The 25,956-nt window shown below is 40.8% G+C and overlaps 1 protein-coding gene across 6 annotated transcripts in view; it reads right to left on the bottom strand.

Annotated features, from left to right (window-relative positions):
- Nucleotides 1-25,956, bottom strand: part of CADM2 (cell adhesion molecule 2) — a 660,501-nt gene that overhangs the window by 313,328 nt on the left and 321,217 nt on the right. Inside the window, exon 1 of one of the 6 annotated variants that reach the window (XM_083836584.1) lies at nt 24,127-25,673. The exons of 4 other annotated variants lie outside the window; for them this stretch is intronic. In XM_083836584.1, the coding sequence (XP_083692710.1) occupies nt 24,127-24,133 (7 nt within the window). In that variant the 5' untranslated portion in view covers nt 24,134-25,673. Of the gene's footprint in view, nt 1-24,126; nt 25,674-25,956 lie in introns of those variants that run through there. One more of the 6 variants, XM_083836582.1, reaches the window with a different exon arrangement.

The following is a 25,956-nucleotide window of genomic DNA, read 5'->3' as shown; positions in this document are numbered from 1 at the left end:
GAAAGAGTTACAGTCATTAAGGCATAGTGAATTGGTCAGCTTACAGTGTGTCTGAGTAGCCATATGATGGACAAGGTTCAGATCTTGCTTTCACCTCTTAAGGAAGTTTTTGAAATATATGTATTTTCAAAGAACACATTTCCCTTCCATATAATGAGAACTTAAACTTCCAGAAAAGGAAACAGCTCGACACTATTTTATCAATGCTTTCCTCACTTCTATTTGATTACTTAATATCCATATCTTCCTATCCTCAGAAGCTCAACTAGATGCCTTTAGAATCCATCAATGCTTCATATTTCAATAACCTTTCCAGTGATTTTTTCTATATATTTATTACTCCACATGTGAAAATAGTTCACTTGATGTCTTTTTCTAAGCCTTCCCTAATCTGTTTTCATTTTTTCCCCTTTTTTCTCCCTGCAACAATAAAGAGTTCATTTAACATTAGCCATCAGCTCCCTTAATTCAGAACTTTTGCTAAAAATCACCGTAAAATATATTTTTCTTTTTCACTTGAAATAAGCCTCTTAATCTTTCTTCATAAGTTACATCTTTGAAGCCTGGTATTATTTGTGTTTTTCCTCTTTGACCACTTAAATTATCTAAAAATCAGTACTGAAAACTAGCCTGGTGTTTGGTCTAAACACTGCTTCCAATAAATTAAGAATTCTATCTTTGTCATATGGATAATGCTCAGATTTTTTTTTTCCAGTCACAGTGCTATATTCTTTATACCTTTATATTAACTTTGCACTTTACCAGGCAGAGAATAAATAAATAAATAAGCTATTTTCTTCTTAACTACTGCAGCTTATTATCAGCAACTATCTTACAGAAAAGAAAATTTTAAAACAGGACCTTTGGTGTAATTTTTCCTACAACACCCTGCCAAAAGAAGTAATTTTGTTCTTATGGGGACTTGCATTTTTAACACTCCTTACACCTTTATCTTCAATGAAGTTTCTGTATCCCAAATCTCTTCTACAGAATGCAAAGATTACTATCTAAAAAGTCTAATGCAGTTTTGTTAATCTAGAAACAGCTGAAACATTGCAGATTTCCCTTGAAGCTTTAATTTTTGACACTGTATGAGGAGTTCCAGTTGAGAAACAGTTAACAGCAAAGAGACCATGTTTATATGCATGTTGGTACAACAGGTCTTTGATTGCGATCATGCCTATGGGCTTGATAGTGCAGTACAGAAATATTAAATTACATTCACAAAAATGATATAGATTAATACAGTTGCTAAACAAGATATTCAAAAGTTAGAGATGCCAGAAATAAGGAAGCCTGTAAAATCCTTGTATATCACAATACACTTTCTAATTCAACAGTAAAATACTATTTTTCCTCATCAGGACTCTTGCAGTGAGTGAGCTGATCACTAAACTTATTTTTTGTCCTTATGTATAAATCCCCATACATTAAAATGCAAACCAGCATCAGTATCCTACATATAAAATAATTACTTTCTTTGTGAGCATTTCTAGTGTGTTTCCACTGATGCATTTAAGGACTTCAAAAACACCACAAACTTATCTACAAACAACCCTCATGGAATTAAATTTTGTTTTTGAATCTGTGTTACAGTTGTTTTCAACGTCTTGGTATATGGCATCCAGATAGAGCAAGCTACATGGGAAATTCAGCTTAATCCAACACTCCCTAGTTCTGGGGCTGTTCTGTACTGAAAGCCTCCTTTATGAACCCGGGCCATCAAAACTAGGAATCCTCCACATTGGTTTGTACGAAGACACTTGCATGATTAACAGCTTATATACATTGATCATCTCATTTTGTCTTCATTCATTCTCCATCTCTTTATTTAATTGCAATGTCATGGATGTTTCGTCCTTGTTTTAAGCTAAATACCAGAAAAAGAAAAATAATTTTTAAACACAGACCATTCAAAAAGAATCTGATTACAGAGATCTCTTGAAGCTTTATTTTGGACTGTGAAAAGCACTGTATCAGTCACAATAGAAAACAACACATTCCTGTCAATTCAAAGCACTCCTTCTCCAAGGGTTTTGAAGTTTTTAAAGCTATACTGGGGATCGCTCTTAAAGTTAGCTCCATAGACATGGCATACCACCCTTCTAAACAAAGAACTGAAGAAAGAAGTGTAAATCAATGCCACCAGTTTCTACTTCACCATACCAACATTTGCTTCAATCATACTTCCATTTGCAATGCAGCTGTTCCACTGGCTAACTAAAAGACATTAATACCAAACAAAAGGCAGTACTACCTTTACTTCAGTTTCTGGTTACCAATTTTTCTTTTATTAATGATTTGTAAAAAAGAAAATGCTTAACACATGAGACTGTTGTTATATCATGTTAAATAAACAATATTCCAAACTGGAGTTGAGGGGTATTGATAGCACTTTACCACCTGCTATTAATGTTACGGATTCACAGATGTGTAAAAGAAAATAAACCAAAAAGCATTACCTTTCAATGCATAATCAACTTAACCAAAAAATATTCTAATCTTCTATTGGCTTACCTCTTTCCCATTTTTAAAATTAAAAAGAAGAATTGTTACAGGTTGTGAGCAATTTCACCTTCCATGCCTGAAGGTGTTATTGTTCCCAGCTATCTTGCAGAAAACTTAGAGGGATGTGTCTGTCTGTCCCAACTCAGCACACAGCAGAAGTGGATGTGAATCTGCTTCTCAAAGCACCACTTTTCATTAAACTGTATTAGCCAGCATGCTCCCTGGGCACTAAGCCCCCAAGAAACAGGGAGGCTGACAGTCCTAGATTCCAATGAGATAATTTCCCATCACACTGAGGCCAGAAGAAAGTATTAAAGAAATACTGAGGAACACTCCCTATGCAAGTTGATCCCTAGGTCAGTATATTACTTGGAGCGATCTTGCCCTAGCCCAGCTTCTGCTTCTGGGATAGGGAAATCTGTTATCAGATGTTCTCTGCTTCCTATGGCCTGCACGTCTTGCTGTAGCCTACAGCAGATGCAGAACATTGGAAACAGCAAAGCAGCCAAAACCCATTCCTTCCCAACCTCTATTCCTGCACTATGCAGACCAACAAAGAAGGCAGAGGTAGTGCTTTGCCTTTACCCAGTTATCCTGCCTTTGAGATTTGCTACTTACACTGAAAAAGGGAAAATCAAAAAAAAAGCATGTATTCCCCATAGCAAAATACTAAAACATGTTGATTCTTTTAAGTTAAGAGGGAGTGGAAAGAGTAAAGGGAAAGCCAAAACTCAAAACAAAATGAGTGGAAAAAATGAGTACATAAATTCAATATAGTAAAAAGTTTAGAAATGCGAGGGAAAGGTTAAATCTTATTTTTTAGCTGACAGGTGTTTCCTTAATTCCACCACGGCTGCAAAAGTAAAGCCCCCAGAATGTTTCAAATAGGTCCAACCAACCACCAAGACAGTTTTCTAGCAGTTGAAATAGCAGCAGATGGGAAAAAAGGCAACATCTTTCAAAACTCAAAAGGAGTCTCTCAAGTCGACAAGAGTTCATAGCTGACTTGGGCAAAGCCAGGCTTACAAGCTTCACTCTGATCACCCTCTGCTAACTACTCACAACAACCATGAAAAAGAGTGCAGTTCTTACAGAAGTGGTATATTTATCTATATATTTATCAGCTGAGACATATCCTAGCTAGCAAGTTCCTTCAAGCTTTTTTCCCAGCATATACTCGATACATAGATTCACACTCAAACACTCACAGGTTACAAGCTGCTAATTAGTAGAATCCAGAATTTCACTAGAGTAAAATTCCACAAATACCTGTCTCTGGATGGGTGCTGCACAACAGTTTTCATTTGAGTAACCAATACTTTCTTACAGCAAATCTGATCGTTTTCACTCGTAATGCATTTGTTCACATCTTACAGAAGCCTTGAAGGGCACAAAGAGATTCCTTTAAGATGATGCTCAACAAGTCATACTCCAGTAACACACCTACTGCTCTCCCACCTCTGAGAGGTGCTCCAGTGCACAAGACTAGAGCTAAATCAAACTTCAAAAAGGCACAGAATGGATGCTGGATCCTCAGCAGCAGCTGTTTCAAGTTACAGCTTCCTTCCTCTCATACCACACTACATGCTAGAGTGGAGATGGCTTTTTATTTCACAGCAGTAACATACTTATGTTTTCAGTTTTGTCTTTCCTACTCTGTATTAGAGAAGTTTTCTGATTTCCATCTCTGCACTTAAAACCCATACCACGTACCTAAGAATTGCTAAAGTATGCAGTACTGGAAAAATAGAGACATAGGCTTTGTGATCACCAAAGAAAGACACCAAACTAAACCAGGACATTGTTCAAAAGAAACTTTCTAATAAAACTAATTTGTCTTGGATTACATTCAGGAGACTTCTTTAATTTTTATTCAGGCACCTTTTGCATAATACATTCAACTCAATTTAATTGCTAACTAGGACATAGGACAAGCTGTGAAAAGGCTGTACAACTAATTTGCATCAAAACATGAATACAAAACAAATTATTTAAATCCCTCTAGACGAAGGCTTAAGAAATTGTGGAGTATCAAATTCTGACAGTCCCTTCAATCTCAGCTGACTGTTTTTAACTGTTTATGTACAAACAAGTGTTTATTATATGTATTTTTTTTTGATAGCATACCTGATTGCAACAGAGTGAGCTGCAATTTCCCAGAAATTTACTAGCATTGAGAAAGCTCTTACAGTGACCTACCTCCTTCTCTAGCAGGAGAGCTGGAACTGCAAGGACATTGACTTACTCATAACATAATAAAAACAAAACTATGCTATGCTTATTATCTTAACAAAACAATACTGATCAGAGTAAATATAACACATTTGTACGCTTAAAAAAACAGAATCTAGAACATCACAACTAGAAGAAGGAAAACAGGCAAATAATTTATTAAAGTAAAACAAAACAAAAAAACACAAACACTTGAATAGCAAGAATTTAATTGCTGAATTAATTTAAATAATTTTACTTTTAAGCAACAGGATGCTTTTTTTTTCTTCATTGGAAAAAAAATGCACTATGTCAACCCAAAACAAGTGTAAACAGTAACAAGTAAACAGTAAACAGTAACAAGTTTACTTCGAAGTAAAACCTGTTAAAAAGAAACAAAATACCTTTGGCCTGAATGAAAATCAATGAGTATATTCCATTTGAATTATCAAAAGTTTATGCAGTTATTTATATATATATATTTAATATGCTTTTGTCTATGTTTTTTGTTTGAGTTAAAGTTTGTTTGAGTTGGACAGCTCCTCCCCCCGGCCGTTCAAAGGCAGCCCTTAGGGAGCGCGAGCGACCAGGAGCGTGGCGACCAGGGCCGGCAAACAGGGAGTGACGCGGCAGTTAGCGAGGCAGTGAGCGCGGGCAGGGCGGGCAGGAAGGGCGGAGCGCTCACACCCGCCCATAGGGACAACTCCTCCAACGGCACTCTCCCGTCAACTGGGCTGCGATGGTCTCCACCAGGCACGGTGCCTTCTCTAGGAAGTCAGTACACACCCAGACCGACTGCCTGTCCAAACCTGTGGCAGTTCAGGTCTCCGGATGCGGGGAGTGTCTGAGCCTCTTGCTGCCATCGGCGGGAGGCAGAGAGACTGCTTGCGTGAGGTGCGAGCAGGTGGATGACCTGGTCCGCATGGTGGCAGAGCTCAAGGAGGAGGTGCAGAGGCTGAGGGATATCAGGGAGTGCGAGCGGGAGATAGACTGGTGGAGTGACTCCCTGCAGGACCGGAGCGAGAGGGACCAGGGTGAGACGCCCCAAAGGGGGGTGGACCCCCTGCCCTGTCGCCATCGGGCAGAGGGAGGGGACCTGCGAGTTGAGGAGGAATGGAGACAGGTCCCTGCTCGACCTCGCAGGAGATGCCCTCCCCTTCTGGTGCCGCCTTCCCAGGTGCCCTTGAACAATAGGTTTGAGGCCCTGGAGCTTGAGAGACCGGTGGGTGAGGATGAGGTAGGAAGCCTACCCAGGAGGATGCCTGAGGTGAGGAAGTTGACTCCACGCCTCAGGACTGCCTCCACCAAGAAAGAAAGAAGGGTGATTGTTGTGGGTGACTCCCTCCTCAGGGGAACGGAGGGCCCTATTTGTCGGCCTGACCCCACACATAGGGAAGTCTGCTGCCTCCCTGGGGCCAGGGTCAGAGACATTACCAGGAAGCTTCCAAACCTGGTTCGCCCCTCTGACTATTACCCGCTTTTGATAGTCCAGGCTGGCAGTGATGATGTTGAAAAGAGAAGCCTCAAGGCTATCAAACAGGACTATAGGGGGCTGGGACGATTGGTGGAGGGAGCGGGAGTGCAGGTGGTGTTTTCGTCTATCCCTGCGGGGGAAGGGAGAGGCACGGAGAGGACACGGAAAGCTCGCGTGGTTAATAGGTGGCTCAGAGGCTGGTGCCAGCATAGAAATTTTGGGTTTTTTCACCATGGGGAGCTTTACTCGGCACCCAGCCTGATGGCCCCAGACGGGTCCCTATCTCCAAGGGGAAAACAGATCCTAGCCCAGGAGCTGGCAGGGCTCATAGAGAGCGCTTTAAACTAGGTAAGAAGGGGGACAGGGCTCAAACAAGGCTTGTTGGAGCTGTGCCGGGGGAAACAATGGCTAGGCCAGGGAAGAAGGCGATGGCCCAGCTGAAGTGCATCTACACTAATGCACGCAGCATGGGTAACAAACAGGAGGAGCTGGAAGCCATCGTGCAGCAGGCAGGCTACGACTTGGTTGCCATCACAGAGATGTGGTGGGACCGCTCCCACGACTGGAGTGCTGCAATGCCTGGCTATCGGCTCTTCAGGAGGGACAGGCAGCACAGAGGGGGTGGTGGCGTGGCTCTCTACATTAGAGAATCTTTTGATGTTGTGGAACTCCAGGCTGGGAATGATAAGGTTGAATCCCTGTGGGTTAGGATCCGTGGGAAGGCCGGCAAGGCTAGCATCATGGTCGGGGTCTGTTATAGACCGCCGAACCAGGATGAGGAGACGGATGAGGAGTTTTATAGGCAACTGACAGAAGTTGCAAAATCATCGGCGCTTGTCCTCATGGGGGACTTCAACTTCCCGGACATATCCTGGAAATACAACACGGCACAGAGAAAGCAGTCTAGGAGGTTTCTGGAGAGCGTGGGAGATAGCTTCCTGACGCAGCTGGTCAGTGAACCTACCAGGGGTGGTGCCCCGCTAGACCTTCTCTTCACAAACAGAGAAGGACTGGTGGGAGATGTGGTGGTCGGAAGCTGTCTTGGGCAGAGTGACCACGAAATGGTAGAGTTCTCTATTCTTGGCGAGGCCAGGAAGGGGACCAGTAAAACTGCTGTATTGGACTTCCGGAGGGCTGACTTTGAGCTGCTCAGGATGCTGGTTGGCCGAGTCCCTTGGGAGGCGGTTCTGAAGGGCAGAGGAGTCCAGGAAGGCTGGGCGCTCCTCAAGAAGGAAATCGTGATGGCACAGGAGCGGTCCGTCCCCACGTGCCCAAAGACGAGCCGGCGTGGAAGAAGACCGGCCTGGCTCAACAGAGAGTTGCGGCTTGTACTTAGCAGAAAAAAGAGGGTTTATAATCTTTGGAAAAAAGGGCGGGCCACTGAGGAGGACTACAAGGATGTAGCGAGGCTGTGCAGGGAGAAAATTAGAAAGGCCAAAGCTCATCTGGAGCTCAATCTGGCTACTGCCGTTAAAGACAGCAAAAAATCCTTTTACAAATATATCAACGCGAAACGGAGGACTAAGGAGAATCTCCATCCTTTACTGGATGCGAGGGGAAACTTAGTTACTAAGGATGAGGAAAAGGCTGAGGTGCTTAATGCCGCCTTTGCCTCAGTCTTTAGTGGCAATACCGGTTGTTTTCTGGATACCCAGTGCCCTAAGCTGGTGGAAGGGGATGGGGAGCAGGATGTGGCCTTCGCTATCCATGAGGAAATGGTTGGCGACCTGCTACGGAGCTTGGATGTGCGCAAGTCGATGGGGCCGGATGGGATGCACCCGAGGGTATTGAAAGAACTGGCGGAGGAGCTGGCCGAGCCGCTTTCCATCATTTATCAGCAGTCCTGGCTATCGGGGGAGGTCCCAGTCGACTGGCAGCTAGCCAATGTGACGCCCATCTATAAGAAGGGCTGCAGGGCAGACCCGGGGAACTATAGGCCTGTCAGCTTGACCTCAGTGCCAGGAAAGCTCATGGAGCAGATTATCTTGAGGGTCATCACGCAGCACTTGCAGGGCAACCAGGCGATCAGGCCCAGTCAGCATGGGTTTATGAAAGGCAGGTCCTGCCTGACGAACCTGATCTCCTTCTATGACCAAGTGACGCGCTTGGTGGATGAGGGAAAGGCTGTGGATGTGGTTTACCTTGACCTCAGTAAGGCTTTTGACACCGTTCCCCACAACATTCTCCTCAAGAAACTGGCTGCTCGGGGCTTGGACTGGCGTGTGCTTCGCTGGGTTAGAAACTGGCTGGATAGCCGGGCCCAGAGAGTTGTGGTGAATGGAGTCAAATCTGGTTGGAGGCCGGTCACTAGTGGTGTCCCCCAGGGCTCGGTACTGGGGCCGGTCCTCTTTAATATCTTTATTGATGATCTGGATGAGGGCGTCCAGTGCACCCTCAGTAAGTTTGCAGATGACACCAAGCTAAGTGCGTGTGTCAATCTGCTCGAGGGCAGGAAGGCTCTGCAGGAGGATCTGGATAGGCTGGAGCGATGGGCTGAGGTCAACTGTATGAAGTTCAACAAGGCCAAGTGCCGGGTCCTGCACCTGGGGCGCAACAACCCCAAGCAGAGCTACAGGCTGGGAGATGAGTGGCTGGAAAGCTGCCTGGCCGAGAAGGACCTGGGAGTATTGGTTGATAATCGGCTGAATATGAGCCAGCAGTGTGCCCAGGTGGCCAAGAAGGCCAACAGCATCCTGGCCTGTATAAGAAGCAGTGTGGCCAGCAGGTCTAGGGAAGTGATTGTGCCCCTCTACTTGGCTCTGGTGAGGCCGCACCTTGAGTACTGTGTTCAGTTTTGGGCCCCTCGCTACAGGAAGGACATGGACGTGCTCGAGCGAGTCCAGAGAAGGGCGACCAAGCTGGTGAGGGGTCTGGAGAACAAGTCTTATGAGGAACAGCTGAGGGAGCTGGGCTTGTTCACCCTGGAGAAGAGGAGGCTCAGGGGCGACCTTATCGCTCTCTACAGTTACCTTAATGGAGGCTGTAGAGAGGTGGGGGTTGGTCTGTTCTCCCACGTGCCTGGTGACAGGACGAGGGGGAATGGGCGAAAGTTGCGACAGGGGAGTTTTAGGTTGGATGTTAGGAAGTACTTCTTTACCAAAAGGGTTATTAAGCATTGGAATGGACTGCCCAGGGAGGTGGTGGAGTCACCATCCCTGGAGGTCTTTAAAAGACGTTTAGATGTAGAGCTTAGCGATATGGTTTAGTGGAGTACTTAGTGTTAGGTCGGAGGTTGGACTCAGTGATCTTGAGGTCTCTTCCAACCTAGAAATCTGTGATACTGTGTGATAAATAAAGGATGGTAAGTCTCAGTAGTCCCAGTAGCCTAGTTACGACATGAGAAAAATTCTCCCCCTTTCCACCAGGAAGATCCATTACAAATAACCTTGCCCAGTGACAATCTTCCTACTCCTGAGCTAATTCATATGAAAAAAAAGAGAAATGTTCCAACTTCTTGTCTGGACTCCACATCTGGCATTTTGTATTTGAGATAGGCATGAACCAAAATCATGATCATCATTACACTAAGATTTTTATGCTCAAATTGATAATTTTTTGAAGCACATACTGATTAAACCTTGTGTTGGAAGTATAAGTTAATACGAGAGTCAAGTCCTGGGCAGCAACGCAAGTGTTTGAACGTGAATTTCTTAAGATGACTAATAAAAGAAAGGGAGTGAAGAATCGACAAGGTTGATATATATCTACAACAACAAACAGTATAGATTGCATTTAAAAGCATGAGAAAATAAAACTGAATCTTTCTCTTGCTTTGCAGTCTGTAATTGTTACATTTCCATTCATGTTTTCTTTAGAAAAGAAATCCTTTCTTCATTGAGAACTGGGGATACTTTTAATTTGTAGCATTTTTTAAAATGTCCTGTTGATATAATTTTGTGGTTTGTTTTGCATGCAGATAAACCAGGAATGAAATATAGTTTTATAAAAAAAAGTTCTTACAAGAATGTTCTTCAGAGGCTGTTACCATCTGTCCTATATCAGCCAGTATAAACCTCAGATAAAAGGTGTGTTTTGTAATAGTCTGAAATCAAAACAAATTTGCAATTATAGGGACAAATACAAGAGATATGGCAGAGCTGACACCATGTCTTCATTAAAAACGTACGTGTGCTTGCTTTTTTGTACTAAACATAACAAGATGGATCCTTTCAGCTCATCTGAACTTTGTTGCTATGGTGTCAAGCAAAGAAAGAAACCACCTCAGCCAGTAGAAAAACGTCAAAAATTCTGTAGGTTTCAGGCAACACCTTGAAAATGCAGGCAGAAATTACAAGCACTGCCTTTCTCTCATGGAGCTCATCTAATGTCTCTGGGAAGCACTAAGTGAAGACACATTCAATATCTGCCTTATCATCTTTACCACGGAAAGAAGAAAATCCCGATGCTGTGAAGGCCTAGGTATTTCTTGTAAAGAGTCTGCAGGATTCCCATACATAAAGAATAATTTAAAAAGTCACAGCAGTCATATTTACACATGTTCAGCACTACTGGTAATCTAGATCATAACAATCCCAATACCACTCTATTCCACCTCACGTTTCTTAGATTTGCCTTTCTGATACAAACATCTAATTCTTCATCCTTAGAAGGATTCTCCACTCCCTACTTCAGCTTACAAACTACACCCCTTAGGAACGCCTGTAACATCAGCTGAAAGGATGCAGCAAGCTAGTAGCCCTATGGTGTGTATGTACATCATTCGGCCACCTTAATTGGGAGTAGGGCAAACTTTCAAAAAGATTTACAGAAAGTTCTAGCAGCAACAGTATTCCTTTGTCCTGTAGGGAATATTATATACCCACTAATTCTTAATAATTCACAATTGTTTGGCAAAAAAAAAAAAAAAAAGCTCTTCATCCAGATTGCCTGCTAAAGTCTGATTGAGTAGACAAATCTCTAGACCAGGTGCAACTCCAGAGATCCCTCTGAATAATGAAAACGCTATCCATAGACTAATCAAAATGGAAACAACTCCACAAGATGACAACAAATACTTTATATACAGTCTGCAGTAAAGAACATATTACTACAAAATTTTTGTTTTCCGATGTGTTTCCTATTTCCATTAGACTGTCTGGGAGACATCCTGGTAGACAAACTGCCATGGGTATCTACAGAATTGTGTTATTTACCTCAGACTGCCCCCAAGGTGCATGTGTACTTTACTAAAACATATTTACATCTTCACTAGCATGCAGTGGTATAGCTGACAGCCAAATACTACTGATAAGATAGGTAGCAGCTTGTGAAGACAAAGGAGCTTGCTTCAAAGAAATGTATTTCAAGGCATTGTGTGTGCCAGCCTATGGTGTCAGAGAGAGCAAGGCAGGTGCACAGTTGCTCCTTCATTTTCAAGTAACTTTCACCCACCCCCCAGCTTAGAGGTATTTGAATACATTGAACACATTTCTAACTCAGCTTTTAGCTAGTCTCTGTATTTTCAGAAGTAAAAGAGTTAATACTTGTTTCCAGACTCTTGAAGTATCTAACCTGAAGAGCTGTATGCTGTACAACTGTTAAAAGAAGTATCTTCAGTAAACCCTTCTGAATACATTTATCCTTTCTCGTAGAAAGAGACTGTAAGAATCACGGGACTTCAACAAGTCAGCCAGTATTCTTCTGAAGGACATGTTTTCAGGCTCTCAATGGGCACTTTTTCTTGCTTTTGAAACACCTGGAATTACACAAAAATAAAAAAACCCTGTCCCCCTAAAAAACACAGGGGGAAGAGGGAACACCACCCAGGATCTCCCCCCCCCTCCAAAAAGGAAAAAAAAGAAGTAACCCACTTGTTTTGTACATAAAACCTTTACTCTTCATATTTTCAGTACCTTAAAAAAATAAATAAAATAAAAATATAAAAAAAATAAAGCTACTATGTCCCTATTATTTACATTTCTAAACTGAAGTAAACTACAGATAAAGTCTGGACAACAGAAAGCTCTCTCTAGAAGTGTTTAATTTGATAGTTTACGTTCTGCTGTCAAGGACAGAAATAATCATTTGTATTTAGCAACAATGACAGATACATTAAGTGTCACAGCTTAAAACATTCTTGGAACACTACAGTATGCTCAGGGATCACCACTCAGATCTTAAACCATCACTACTTATGCCAATTTCAGAAGCCCTAGAAATATCAAACTTTTACATTTAGCGTACCCAGATTTTAGAGGTGATCCCAAATTGACAAGACTACCCCCATACTCTCTGTTTACAGAGAACAGTAATAGTAAACCAACTGTGGATGTGTGTGGGTGGGGGGGGGGATAAATAAAAAAGAGAAGTCAGACAGGAATGTTGAAGGGGGATTCTACTTAAGAAATCCTATGGACCAGTAACAAAGACAGCACCTGAGGCATAACACAAAACGAAATCTATTCTCTCCCAGACTTTGAACCTGAGTTTTGCACAGAAACTTTCACCTTCCAGGAAAACATTGTAAGTAAGAGTACTCTGACACAAGTCTTTCCATTTTGCCAAAGAATAAAAAGAAATCTATCTAGACTTCAGTAAAGCCTTAGACACTGCCTCCTGTAAGATCATCGTAGAAAAGCTGTTGATGGATGAGCAGACAAAGAGGTTGACAGAGTGGCAGAACAGCCAGGCCCAGAGGGTGGGGATCAGTGGCACAAGGTCTCGTTGCAGGCCAGTAGCTAGCAGAGTACTCCTAGTACCGATAGTGGGCCCAGACATCTTAAAGGCCTTCACTAATGATCTGGATGATGGGGCAGAGGGTACCTACCCCTCTGTTCACACATGACAAAACTGGGAGGAGTGGCCAATAATGCCAGAGGGTTGTGCTGCCCTCCAGAGGAATCTCAGCAGGCTGGAGAAGTGAGCTGAGAGAAACCTCATGAGGTTTGACAAGAAGGGCAAAGTCCTGCACTTTGGAAGGAACCACCCCGTGTACCAGCACATGCTGGGGACTATCCAGCTGGAAAGCAGCTCTGCAGAAAAGGCCCCGGGGGATTGGCAGACACCGAGGTGAACACGAGCCAGCAGCGTGCCCTTGCTGCAAAGGAGGCTCTGATGGCATCCTGGCTGTATTAGGAGTGCTGCCAGCAGGTGGAGGGAGGTGAAGCTTCCTCTCCGCTCAGCACTGGTGAGGGCATACCTGGGACACTGGGTCCAGTTCTGGGCCCCCCAGTACAGGAGACACAGGGGCGGACTGGAGAGAGCCCAGCAAAGGGCCACAAAGATGGTGAAGGAACTGGAGCAACTCTCCTGTGAGGAGAGGCTGGGAGAGTTGGGACTGCTCAGCCTGGAGAAGAAGAGGCTCAAAGGGATCTTGTCAGTGTGGATAAACACCTAAAGGGACGGGGCAATGAGGATGTCACTAGGCTCCTTTGAGTGGTGCCCAGTGCCAGGACAAGAGGCACTGGGCAAAAGCTGGAACACAGGAGGTGCCAGCTGAACATCAGAAGCACCTCCTTACCGTGCGGGTAGCTGAGCACTAGCACAGGCTGCTGAGAGACATTCTCAAATTCTTCAAGACATTCAAAAGCTGTCTGGACATGATCCTGTGCAACCAGCTCTAGGTGGCTCCACTTGCACAGGGAGCTTGGAACAGATGACCACCATAGGTCCCTGACAACCTCAACCATACTGTTTCTATTAATTCTTTAGGCCAATGACTAGGATCCTGCTGGGAAATGCACAAGGGACCTCCTGCACCTACATCACCTCTTCATTTTGTCAGCTGAAACAGGAAAGCTGGAGATGAATCACATTTCATATTTCCTTCCACACTCCCTCCCAGGAGCACTGCTCTCTCCTGTCTTAATCAAAACAGTGCCAGAGAGAGCCTAAGATCAGTGCTGGTTTGTCATTTTCAAGAAGGAATTTTGTTGGGATAAACTAATTGTTACTCCAACAGCATCAGTTAAGGGAAGCAGCAGCAAGACCTGACCCCTGCTTTGTACTAGTGTGTGTCAGGTGCAGATCGCAGAATTGCTGTGCACTAAGTCTGGCTGGGGAATGAGACAGGAGAGGCACCATTAGCCTTTACTGCAACATACAGAAAACTCTTATGCCACTTAACGCTAGCGTCACAATAACATTTTGACATCCATGTGTAGAAGAATTAACTGCAATAAGCCCTTTTGAACACCCAGTTATTAAAAATATACAAAAGCATATCATACTGACATCTTCTGCAAACACTGTGCCTGAAGCTCCAGCCCTTCTTTGAAGTCTTTCTACATAGTGTTCATACCAGTAACATCTGTGGATTTTTTTCTCCAAAACAAATTTTCAATACAGTTAAAAAAAAGTTATCACTTTAATACAAAATCATCCAAGTGCTACATATATTGTACACATACTAAATGTATACAAATTATTTAAATATATATATATATTTGGTGCAAATTGTGACTATAGAAATAAACGCTAAGCCACATGCTATAACTTGGAATTGCAGGTTAAAAACAACAAAAAACACAACCACACAATAATACAAGCTTAATTTCTTAAATTGCAAAACCAAGGACATTACCAACAGTAGACATCTATGCCAAGGTTGTGGATTAGTTCAGAGCTGCATTAAGCAAAGAAATAAACAGAGACATGGAAGTTTAACTACAGTTCATCCCTAGGTTTTCTAAACTTTGTGGCATGGACAATTTATTTCTAGTACTAATTCTTGTTTGTCTAGAGAGAAGAGACCAAGTAAACAGGAAGTCTTCCACTTATGGCAGCCACAATGGACACTAACCTTAAGAGTTCCTGAGCAGACTACAACTTGTCTCTGTTTCCCATAAATTTGGGGTTCATTCTCTTCAGGAGTTGACAGTAGAATATCTCCTCTACAATGAAAGCTGAATAGATTTGCTGGTGCTGCTTGGTTGGTTTGGGTGAGGGGTTTTGTGCTTCTGTATCTGAATACTTATATTCATATAGCATGCATAACATCATAGTGGGAGAAGTGTGTTCTCCAGCACAGCAATTTTCCAGTAGTTTTGCAGTGCTATGGTTATGCACAAACATTCAGGTGGAGTTGGAGGATTCATTTCTTCTCCTGGTACCAAAATTTTTTTTAGCATAAAGAGGCTAATTTTCTTCAAATAGTACTTCATTGTCATTCATGTAACAATCTAAGTTGATTTAGCAAACTCTGCTTAATCAAAACTTAAATTATTCAGAAGGGCAAAAGACTGTAGTGTATGCAGGGCCTGTTCCTACATCAGCAGCAATTGCACCTCTAACAAGGTCAGAGAACACCATTCCAGAAAACGGAAGTTAAGTACTAAATCATTTACTGAGAGCACATCGATTATTACAGATGTATTCAGTTTGACAGCACTTTGTTTCCTTCCCGAATGAGATTGTCAGAAACAGAAAGACAATGTAATAAATAAAACAACAGTAGACTTTGTGGCACAAATTAAAAAATACTTTTTTTAAAAAAATATATGATTTCACATTTATTTGGCCCCACTTCCTCATGTTGCTGACCTGGATAATTCAGCCCTTAGAGCTTTCTTCCATGCGTGATGTTTGAAGTCTTTTACTGGACCCAGCATGCAGGTGATGCATGTGGCAGGTATAAGTAGCAGATGATGCCAAACTTTGAATCCTTCTTCCCTTGCCCCTCCAACATCACTGGTTTGCTGATCCTTCCTTGGCAAGTATTGTCTTGTTTGACCTTTTCCCTCTGGTCAAGGAAAATAACTTCTCACTGACCCATCAAGTCTTCTGTGATACTCTTGCCCTTTTAGCTACTGTGGCTCTGCACTGGTAAAGACATGAACTCACAATATTGTAAGATTTAACCCCTTCTAGAAAAAAAAATCCACAAAACTGGGTCCTCATTATTTTCTGGTCTTATCTGTCACTTTGAATTGTGGCAGGCCAAAATACAGCTCAGACCTTTTCTTCCATGGTTACAGAACTTTAGCTACCAAATATCTGTCTGTTAAAGGATGCAATACAAGGAACAGGCACCAATGTTTCCTCACTTAGCTGAAGAAAAGTCAATTGTACAAGACCTGTGTTATCCCAAGGAAGCTGAGAGCAGCCTTGGGATAGCAAAGACTCAAGCTGTCAGTATTTATTACCATACCATAACCGAATAATAGAAGAGAAAGAAAGCAAACCCATCTTTGTGAAGTCACACATGCACAAAAACCTTGATACAGTAATGAGCTCTAAGTAAGTAGACTTTACTTCCCCTGAAGCTCATTTTCTACTGTAGGGAAATAGCTGTCCATCTATTTGGAATTATTTGAAAGCTTAGGGCCTAAACTCTTCACAGCCAAGACAGATGCTAACTCCATCCAACTCTTACACAACACACATGGTTAGCAAGCATTTCATTGGCCTTTACAAACAGGTCTGGCTAGAAAATGAAGAAAAATGATTTGAATGAAAAATGAAGAAAATTAGTTTGTGGCAAAGATTTTCTACGCATGAGATCTGATTTATTTTGATTAAATTTTAAAGACCACCTCTTTCCAAAAATGACTTGGTTCCTATGGAGGCAGCAGACCTAGAGGGATGTCCTTGAAAGGACGACATACGGATAGGGGTAGATGTGCCATCTGTACACTACATGAGACATTGTAAACATCTTCCAGTTTAATTACATATTTTAGTGCAGGTACTAAAAATAAAGATACTATGCAGAATAAGTATACTTAAGTATAATAAGTATAAGTATACTTAAGCCTACTGAAACAGAAGAACAATTCTATTTTCTCCAATCATCTCTTTTCCATATTGTTTTGCTTTCTCTGGAAGCGCTCCTACTAACCACGTTCCTCCAAAAGGTAGCCAACAACACAGAAGCAACTTTATCTGAGACTATATACCCTACCTGCTTAAAGTTCTTACTAAATGAACTTCACCGGTTTGATGACATTTTGTACAAAGACTCTTAGTGAAGCAATACTTCCACTTTTGTCTTTCTACAGCGTTTAGGCAGCAGTTGCATGAACACAGGAATAAGGACATTGGGTACCAAGCTGTTAAGAAAGCCACCTAGAAGTGATTTGTTCTCCTCCTTTCTATCTACTCCACACAAGTCTGTCATCTCTAAACTCAGAAATACTTATGTTTTCCTTTACCTGAATGAGACTGATTCATCTCTCCCTCTCCCCCCGCACTCCTTTCTTTTTTAATGTTAGTATACAGCGTTAGTAATACTGTGCTGTAAAGTGTAAAGAAGAATTGTAGGATGGATTCAAAATTTTCTTCTCTTCTAATTTGCTGCATCACACTCTTGTTTCTTAACAGCCTAGGACCCTGGAAAAGTGCTACATGGACATAAAGTGGAAAAAAAAAAAAATCGAAATCCAAAACCCAGATCTATTTACTGCAATTTTTTCCACTCCCTCAACAACTCAAACAATTGCAGTCAGCAGGGTATTATAAAATTACATAAGGATAAGAAAGCTAACGGTATCATCCAAACAGTCCATGAGTATTTCTTGAGCAGTGACAAAGTATATTCATGAATAAAAAACTTATTTTGTTGGACTAAGTACAATCTTAGAAACTAGGTCAAAAATCTATATACATTGACACACAGAAGCAATTTTCAAAGGCTGGAAATGTCATTGCCTATCTTGATTTGGAAATGTCTGGGCAAGCCTGTGTGCATAAACAGGTATCAAAGCTGCAGTATGAGCTGCAGGGCTCTCAGCAGTGAGGTGACAGCAGTGATATTTTCCAGCAGAAGGATGAAGAAGTTAATGCATTTCACTTATGTGTATTTGCCATTTTGACTTGTGCTTAAGTGACAGTATATAGAATAATAATAGAAACTAATGTTCTCACCAATTTTGGACTTCACCATTTCAGGAAAAGGACATCTGTTATGATCTGTTTATACTTACATGAGCAAACATATGTTTGTAAGTATGCACAGACAAACAAGAAGTTGAAAAGGGAAGTTCCATCATTGTACTCCTGCATATAACCTGAGTTTGTCTCATCTCCTAGATTCTTCCTTATTATTTTCAGTACACCTCCCACCCCCAAATTGCATTTAATTTTCTTTCCCCCTTTACTGTCACTTCACCCTTCTATGAGCTGTTCTTTTTCTTACAAGAGATTTGGGTTCCAAGAACGTTTGGGCAGCAGACACTTTATATTGTATCTTTGACCTCTTCATAATACAATTGTTTTAGTTTCCAGAAAGTTTCAAATAGGGTCAAGCACACCTGGACACCCTCCAAAACAACAAGAAAGCAGGTAGGATTAATCAGTATAAGCTCCCAGTACTTTGAGAGGGTGCCTAATTTTACCTTACACACTATTCATCTACAAAAAGAGCTACAAGGCAGGACAAGAAGAAATAATTGCAAAACATTTACGTCATTTATTAGTTGACATATTTTGATAAGCACATACACTGATTGGGGTATTTCAGGGAAAGTTTATGGAAAAATGAGAAGCATGCAAGTTTAAAAAAAAAAGTTTTCAAAATCAATTACCTCAGGCCATCTGCAGCAGGTCAGGATATTTTAATCAAGCAAAGAAAATGGAAGCTACAGATTTTTGTTGTTTTATTTTAGGAAAAAGAAAATCTATACATTCTTCTGTAGATCTCTAATTCCAGATTAGGCTGATTATGCATTCATGAACTGAGAATTCTCATGCAAAGTGAAAACTTTAACTGCTACAGTATTTGCTGGTTTTAGGTGTATTCCAGTATATTCAAATAGTAATTGCATACAGAAATTATATCCATTAGCTGACTATCGGACATACTTGAAAGATAATATGATTGTTGTAATTGATTTTTTCCCTGTTTCAATGAAAGCCAATTTAGTATTGACTAAAAGAACTTCCTTGTTTTAATAGTTGCACAGTTTGATAGTTTTAAAACAAGAACTCTTTAAGGCCATTTACCTAGGGTTTTAATAAAACATGAAAACATATCAGTATGATTTATGTACAATGTAAATTGCATTCTGGTCTTATCTACAATGCAAGGTACATATTTATATTCAATAGCTAGTATATTCCATAGAACTGCATAGATCTACCCACTCATCACAGAGGAAGCCTTAGCTCAGAACAAGTCATTAAAAAAATAAATAAATAAATAGAAATCAGTCTGCTTCTTTCACTGACATTCCAGGTGGAAAAGTAATAAATTAAACAAATCAAAACAAAGAAAAAAACAACCAAAACAAAACAAGGGAATAGACAAAGGCACTGTATGTTGCACCTCTAGAAAAGAAATGTATCTATACTGATTTTATTACACAACTTTCTGACAGCAGAAGGTGCCACACCTCCTTCAAAGTCTTTCAAGAAACATGCAGAAAGGAAGTGGAAACACCACACATTCTGTGTTGTTCTGATCCCAAACTCTCCTGATTCATAGAAGATCATGACATAGGAATGACATAATAATGACAAGGAGATGTAATACATAACATTATGGCTTAGACTCTTCCTCCCAATCTAGTCATCACCACTTTGAATCCTTAAATGATTGCTTTGGTTACAAATAATGCTGGGCAGTTTGACAGGCAGCAAAATCCCATTCACTTCCAGGCTTGCGAGGAAACCTAGTGAAGGCCACAGTGGGTAAATTCAGTGCCAGAATTAACAGCCTCAGCTAAAGAACAGACCAACAAAAACAACCCACAATACATGCACATGAAGCAAACCTGAAAGAACCACCAAGACCATTTAAGCACTCAGTAGTGGCATATTTTTTTCCAGCTCTTGTAATACTGAAAGAAAAAATTCTTCATGAGATAGTTGTTCAGCAGCTGAACGGCCTATAGCTGAAGTAACAGCTGTTTACATTCCTACACTGTCGGACACAATACCAGTTTCTTTAAATTGATGAAACTCGTTGCAACTAATTTTCAGCTGGTATCTGTAGCCACATGAGTAAGCTGTTGGGCAGCGGGGCGTAGTGAATATCTTGAGATAGTTCAGTAAATACTTTTATTTGCTGATGTGAACAATTGGTCAAGGTATCAGTAGATGTTCAATGAGACTACACCTTGTGATTTTATTAAATGCTTTTGAACAGTTTCTAAAACAAGCTGATTTTTATTAGCACATTATTTTAACTACTGCTTAATTAAAAAAAATGCTAAGTTTTGTTTTAATGCACCTGTCAATTCTTTAGCAGAAGAAACAAGTTAAATGTTTTAAAGTGTTTTTATTTTTTATTCCCCCCTGCCCCCTCTACCTTTGCCCAAGTCAAGTAAAGTCTGGTCTATTCAAGTACTCTGTCTACTGTGAACATCAAAATCTTGAAGTACAATTCCACAACATCTACCATTTCTGTAGCCATTTTTTCCCCCCTCTCCACTTTATACAGTTAAAAATGACAGAAGCTGAAAAACTAGAATATACATTGAGGGAAACAAAAGTTATTGACGTACTCAGTTATTCAATATGTTGCTGAGAAGAAAGGCCTAGAAGGATTATCTACCAGATTACATTCTGCAAGCAGACACAGCTCTAATCAGATCTATATCCTTATTGTGCTAAGAGATGTAAAAACACTTTTATACCCCAAATAGATTATAACCTGCTGCAACAACTATGTACAGCAAGCAGTCATAAAGCAAAGGGAATGCAGGAAAGACATGTAAGTGAGCAAGTATAAGGAGGGACGAATAGCAACTATATATGCTTGCAAAGATAATACAAAGTCTTTTTTGATTAGAAGATACCAGAAATCCCTCACAGATAAGTAAGTAGCAGATATCAACTTACATTTTCCTTAAGATTGCCACAAAAATAGGTAGCGAGTAGAGAGAAAAGGAATGGACTTGCAAAGGTTTTGATGAAGTATTCATGTGTGGAACTGTACCATGACAAAAAGAAAACCTAGGAACAGGAGGCAGAGAGGGGTATGACACGGTCAAAAGAGAACACTATGAAAAATGCTGTTAGCAATACTGGAGTTCTGACTAGATTTGTGACCAGGCCATCAGGCCACAAGACACTGGAGGTAGAAGCTGCAGAAATGAGGCAAAAGAACTTCATTAGAAACTTAGATACTAAGCAAAGACGAAAAGAGAAAGCTACTGGAAACCAGAACAAGAAAGTGAGCCCTTGCTTCAGTCTGCACATGCCTTCTCAAGCATCAGGCCTTCCTTCAGATTTTATTATTTTGTCAGACTGTGGAGAAACCCATATGGAAACTTATGTTGATTACTAAGACCAGACCCTCTTAGACTTAGCATTGGATCTCCCTGAAGAGTTCTGGAGGGCAGCGTTAGCTAGTGGGTGGCAGATACCTTGATTCTGCCAGCCCTTCCATGATAATGCATATGCCCCCCACATAAGGGATATCACAGTTATTACATGCAAGACTATGCAGAGCCATCTTTGTCACCACATTAAAAAAAAAATCTCATTTAAAAATAATTGCGAGTTACAAGAAAAAGATGTGAACAAATATCGTATTAAACCCATCATTGAAAATTACACTTAACAATGAAGATCAAAGACAAATTTAGCAGCTCCAGCATTCCACCTAGCTGGGGACTTGGCTAACTGGCCCTTCCCCAGATAGGGGTACACCTTGAGGAGCTCTGTCTTTGCAAAAAGGGAGCACAAAAACACAGATTTCCAGCTACACCCAAGAAATTGCTTTCAATGACCTGCCCCATTTCAGCATAAGAGAACAGACCCTGCAAACCCCTAGGGGTCTGCAATGACTTGGGTTAATGTGACCTTTCAGTCACTTCTGCTTAGCCTCAACTCCACACTAAAGCTTGTAAAATCAGTAATCAAGTATTTTCAATTAATACACACTCCCAATTTTTAAAAAAGGTGCCTTCCTATATATACATATACAGATACCTTAAAGTACCCATTTTAATTAACACTGCATAATTTAACAAATATAAAACCATAAGCAAGTTTGTAAGGTTGATGTTAACTTGTCAACAGTTAAAACTATTCATTATTTATAACCCTTAGCTTGCTCCAAGCTTCGCATAAAGTTCAAACATTTAAGGATCACTTTGCAAAACCCCACAGCCCCTTGATTTTGTCAGCACTGGCAGCCATGCCTGTCCATGCATGCTGTGAATGACAACTAGCAAGGGAGGAAAAAAGTTTATTGTCTAGAAAATTAGGGCCTTTTATTTGATGGATTAGTATTTTCATTTACAGCTGATCATTTGGCAGCTCACACGCGTCATCTATAGAGGGAGGTTAATTAAAATAGCTTTGTGCCCAAGGTGAACACACAAGATCTCTGTGTACATCTCTAAATACATGCTAACTTAAAATTTCAACAAAATTCTTGACTTGGTATCTATTGCTCCTTCTGGCTTTATTTTTGGTATACCTAATAAGCATAAGTAATATGCTGCACATGCAATTGACAAGTTAATTCCTACAGCATATAATTTATTCCTCTAATAACAACTGTAAATCATGATTGCCAGCATTGAAACATACAGTAATGATGCTTTCAGTTACTTATCTCTGTACTGAAGGATTTTTTCTGCTCTCCTGATGACAGTGAAATCCTTGCCCAGTACATTTATAACACTGTCTATTGAAAGCATGAACTAGTTTTTATTAATTTTTACAGTTGTTTAATATAGTACAAATATCAATATTGCACAGCTACAACAAACACACAAGGAACTCAAAGTACACTGAAAACACAGATGTGTATAATTATTCTTTAACAAGCTTATTGATTGCAGTAGACAGATTCAGCTAATTGCCAAAAGGAAGCCCATGGCAGACTACAAAATAAAAAAAAAGCATGCTACAAAATTCTTCTGCTTTTAATGGTAGTGCGTAGAAATGTAATAGTATAAATTGCTTTATATTGATGTGTCCTGACCCACTTAAAAAATGTTCCTATCCAAGACTTACCCTTGGCAATCAATTCTAAAATGAAATAGTAAGCCACTTCATTAATCTTACAACAGGTGCCAAAGATTGAACCTCAGCTACTACACATTTCAGCCCTGTTAAAACATGAGCCTTAAAAAAGGATTCCCTGCAGATTGCTGGGGAATGTTAGCCTACCTCACAAAAGCTCTGTAGAGACATTTTCCTCTGAAACCAAGGACCCCACCCTGTTTCTTTTAAAATTGATCAAGGATCATTTTAAATAGGTGATCTGCAATAACAGAGCTCTCATTTATACAGTTAGGCATCAGATAACGTTTGACACAGGCAGGCAAGAAAGGAAGGGAGCTCTATAACCACGTTTTATGAAATTGAGACAAGACACAATGCTATATGATGAACACGGCTTCTAAACAAAGGGAATAAGGGCTAAGAAGTAACAAAGCTTCAGTGATGGTATAAAGACTGGTTAAGAAATAAAGAGGGGAGGGTCTACAATTTCCTCTTCTTTTTGTGGGCAGATATCTGGGCCCCTCAGAATAGCTATCTCACTTTTTCCGTTCTGTGAACACGGAGCTCTCAGTCTCTGGTACAAACAAGCAGCAAGCAGATACAAAGGGTTCAAATGTTGCAACAGCACTGCTTCCAGTAGTTATCAGGTAGTCTAAGGTATCCTGATTGCTCAGGACAGAGTGTTTTTTGTTTTTTTTTCCTGTTCATAAACCCTTGACAGACCTCATTTCCATTATTTGCCTTTTATTTTTTTCCAATGCATCCAAATTTTGTCTAGCCAAAATACTTTATAACAAGTCATAACAGCTGAATTTTAAATAAACTGAAGAAGTACTCAATTTTGTTCTGCTTAAACTAAGAAATTACCATCAGTACCCACGTATCTGTATGGTAAATTAAATTCTAAGACTTATTTTTTCTTTGTAATTTTTTCATATTCCTCTTTTTTTAGTTCCTCCATTTTAGATCCCCCCTTCAGTCATTTCTCCTTTCCAGCTTACTCCACAGAAAAGATACTTTCCAAATATTTTTCCCATTCTACAGCTCTCTTACCTATAAACATATAATCCATCTAAATCTATAATTTCACTTACCAGGCATTAAACTGTCAGAACACACAGACTAAAGGTAAGAAATCCCTCCAAATGACAACTGGCTCAGCCCTTGGTCCAAGGTTCACAAAGCAGCCATGAAAGGAGGCTAATGAACCTCTCTTATAAGGATCATACAGAAGGCATTTAACCTGAGCGCCCAGCCCTTCCAGGTGCTTTAAATCACCTTGCTCTTGGCCAAGCTGTTTTAATTCCCCACTCTGTGCTGTATAGGAATACTTCACACAGGAGTGTTTGAATTGCTTACAGATACTTTCAACTAACGTCAAGAGGCACACAATTACAGTTGTGAGGGCTTACTGCCTTGCCTTTTTATTTCCTCCCCCTTCTTCCACCCTGCTTTGAGTTTTATTGAAATACACAACCTGAAAAGGCCTATGGTATCATTGGACAACTTAAACTCTGTTGATAGTAAAAGCTGTTTTTAGGATTCTGTCTGGGTATTTTGCCAAGCATGTCAGGAGAGTTTCCACAGGGGGAATTTTTTGGTTTCTGGAGGGAGGGAGGCCTGTAGGCCAACTGAGAGTCATCTTGAGACAACTAAAACCACCACAAAGTCATAGAGTGACTCCTTTTCCAAGGTGTCACTGCTGTGATTTAATGGGCCATCTATTAATCTGAGGTTTAATGAAAGCAAAACTATGTCCCTAAACAGCTAAAATACAGTAGACATCCTAGTATTCCTATTCTAGCATGTTCAGAGTAAGATCCAATCCTAGCACATGCTGGAATTCAAACTGTAAGGAAAAAAAAAAAAAAAGGCAAAGGAAAGGGGAAAATCTAATGATGTGATTTCACGATTAAATGTAAAGAGTAATACCAAATGGCAACACTCGCTTCAAGTCACTAAGCTGCTGTACAGCTCTGTAACTCAATACAGTTGTTGCCACTGCTGGCATAGCCTGCAAGCTTCGTACCAGTGCTGCAAGGCCTTAAGACAGGGGCTTGTCAGCTTTTGCCTCGGCTTGTTCTAGGCTTGCCTGGAGCTTTACTTTTAGCTTAATAAACTGTAGCATCAACTGTTTAATTATCATGTAACTGTTACCTGGCCTGGTTTGCCCTAGTTTTGTACAGTGGTGTGGTATAAGCCTGACTGCTCTTGGAATTTTGATATATTTTTCAACAAACGGATAGCAGTAGCGAATTGTTATTGGGCATATAGCAGTCTAGGAACCTGGAATAAAAATGCAGCATAGAAGAGTGCAGGCATAGGATAGTAGCAGAGGCATTCAAGGTACAGAGACACAGAGCTGTAGAAAATCTTCAACAGTCAACTACCAGTCACTAAAGGAAGCAACCTTGGGAGCTGGATCACAACAAAGGGCACAAAGAACAAACATCCAACATCTGTAAAACATACCATCTAGGATGTAATGTGGCATCCTAGCATACCAATGATGACAGCAAACCAAGGAAGAAAGAGCAAGGTGTAGAGCATTTTACAACAATTTACTGAAGCAGCCTGAAGGGAACTCTAGAGTGAGGGGGAAAGCAACCAGTGACACAGGACTGGGGATGCCAATGACCCATTGACACCCACCCTCCCCTCCACTCCTGCTTTACCTGAGTGAAACTGCTGAGGCCCCACAGAGACACTGGAAGGGAAAGTATAACATCGAAGCAAAGGGACAGATACTAGGCAGTGTGTGGAACAATTTTACCTGTATTATTAGTGAGACTTTTTTTTTTTAATATTGTTGTTCTGCTTCTTTTGCATATAATAATTAGAGCTCAAATAATAATAATTCTTTGATTAGGCCGTGAAGAATTCATTTTGACAATAAACTCCCTGCTTTACACATCATGGTGTTT

Source organism: Anser anser, assembly GCF_964211835.1.
Source record: "Anser anser genome assembly, chromosome: 1".
In the NCBI taxonomy this organism is placed as follows: Eukaryota; Metazoa; Chordata; class Aves; order Anseriformes; family Anatidae; genus Anser; species Anser anser.
Note: the sequence above shows the minus strand (reverse complement) of the source record. Positions and strands in the feature narration are given on the sequence as shown.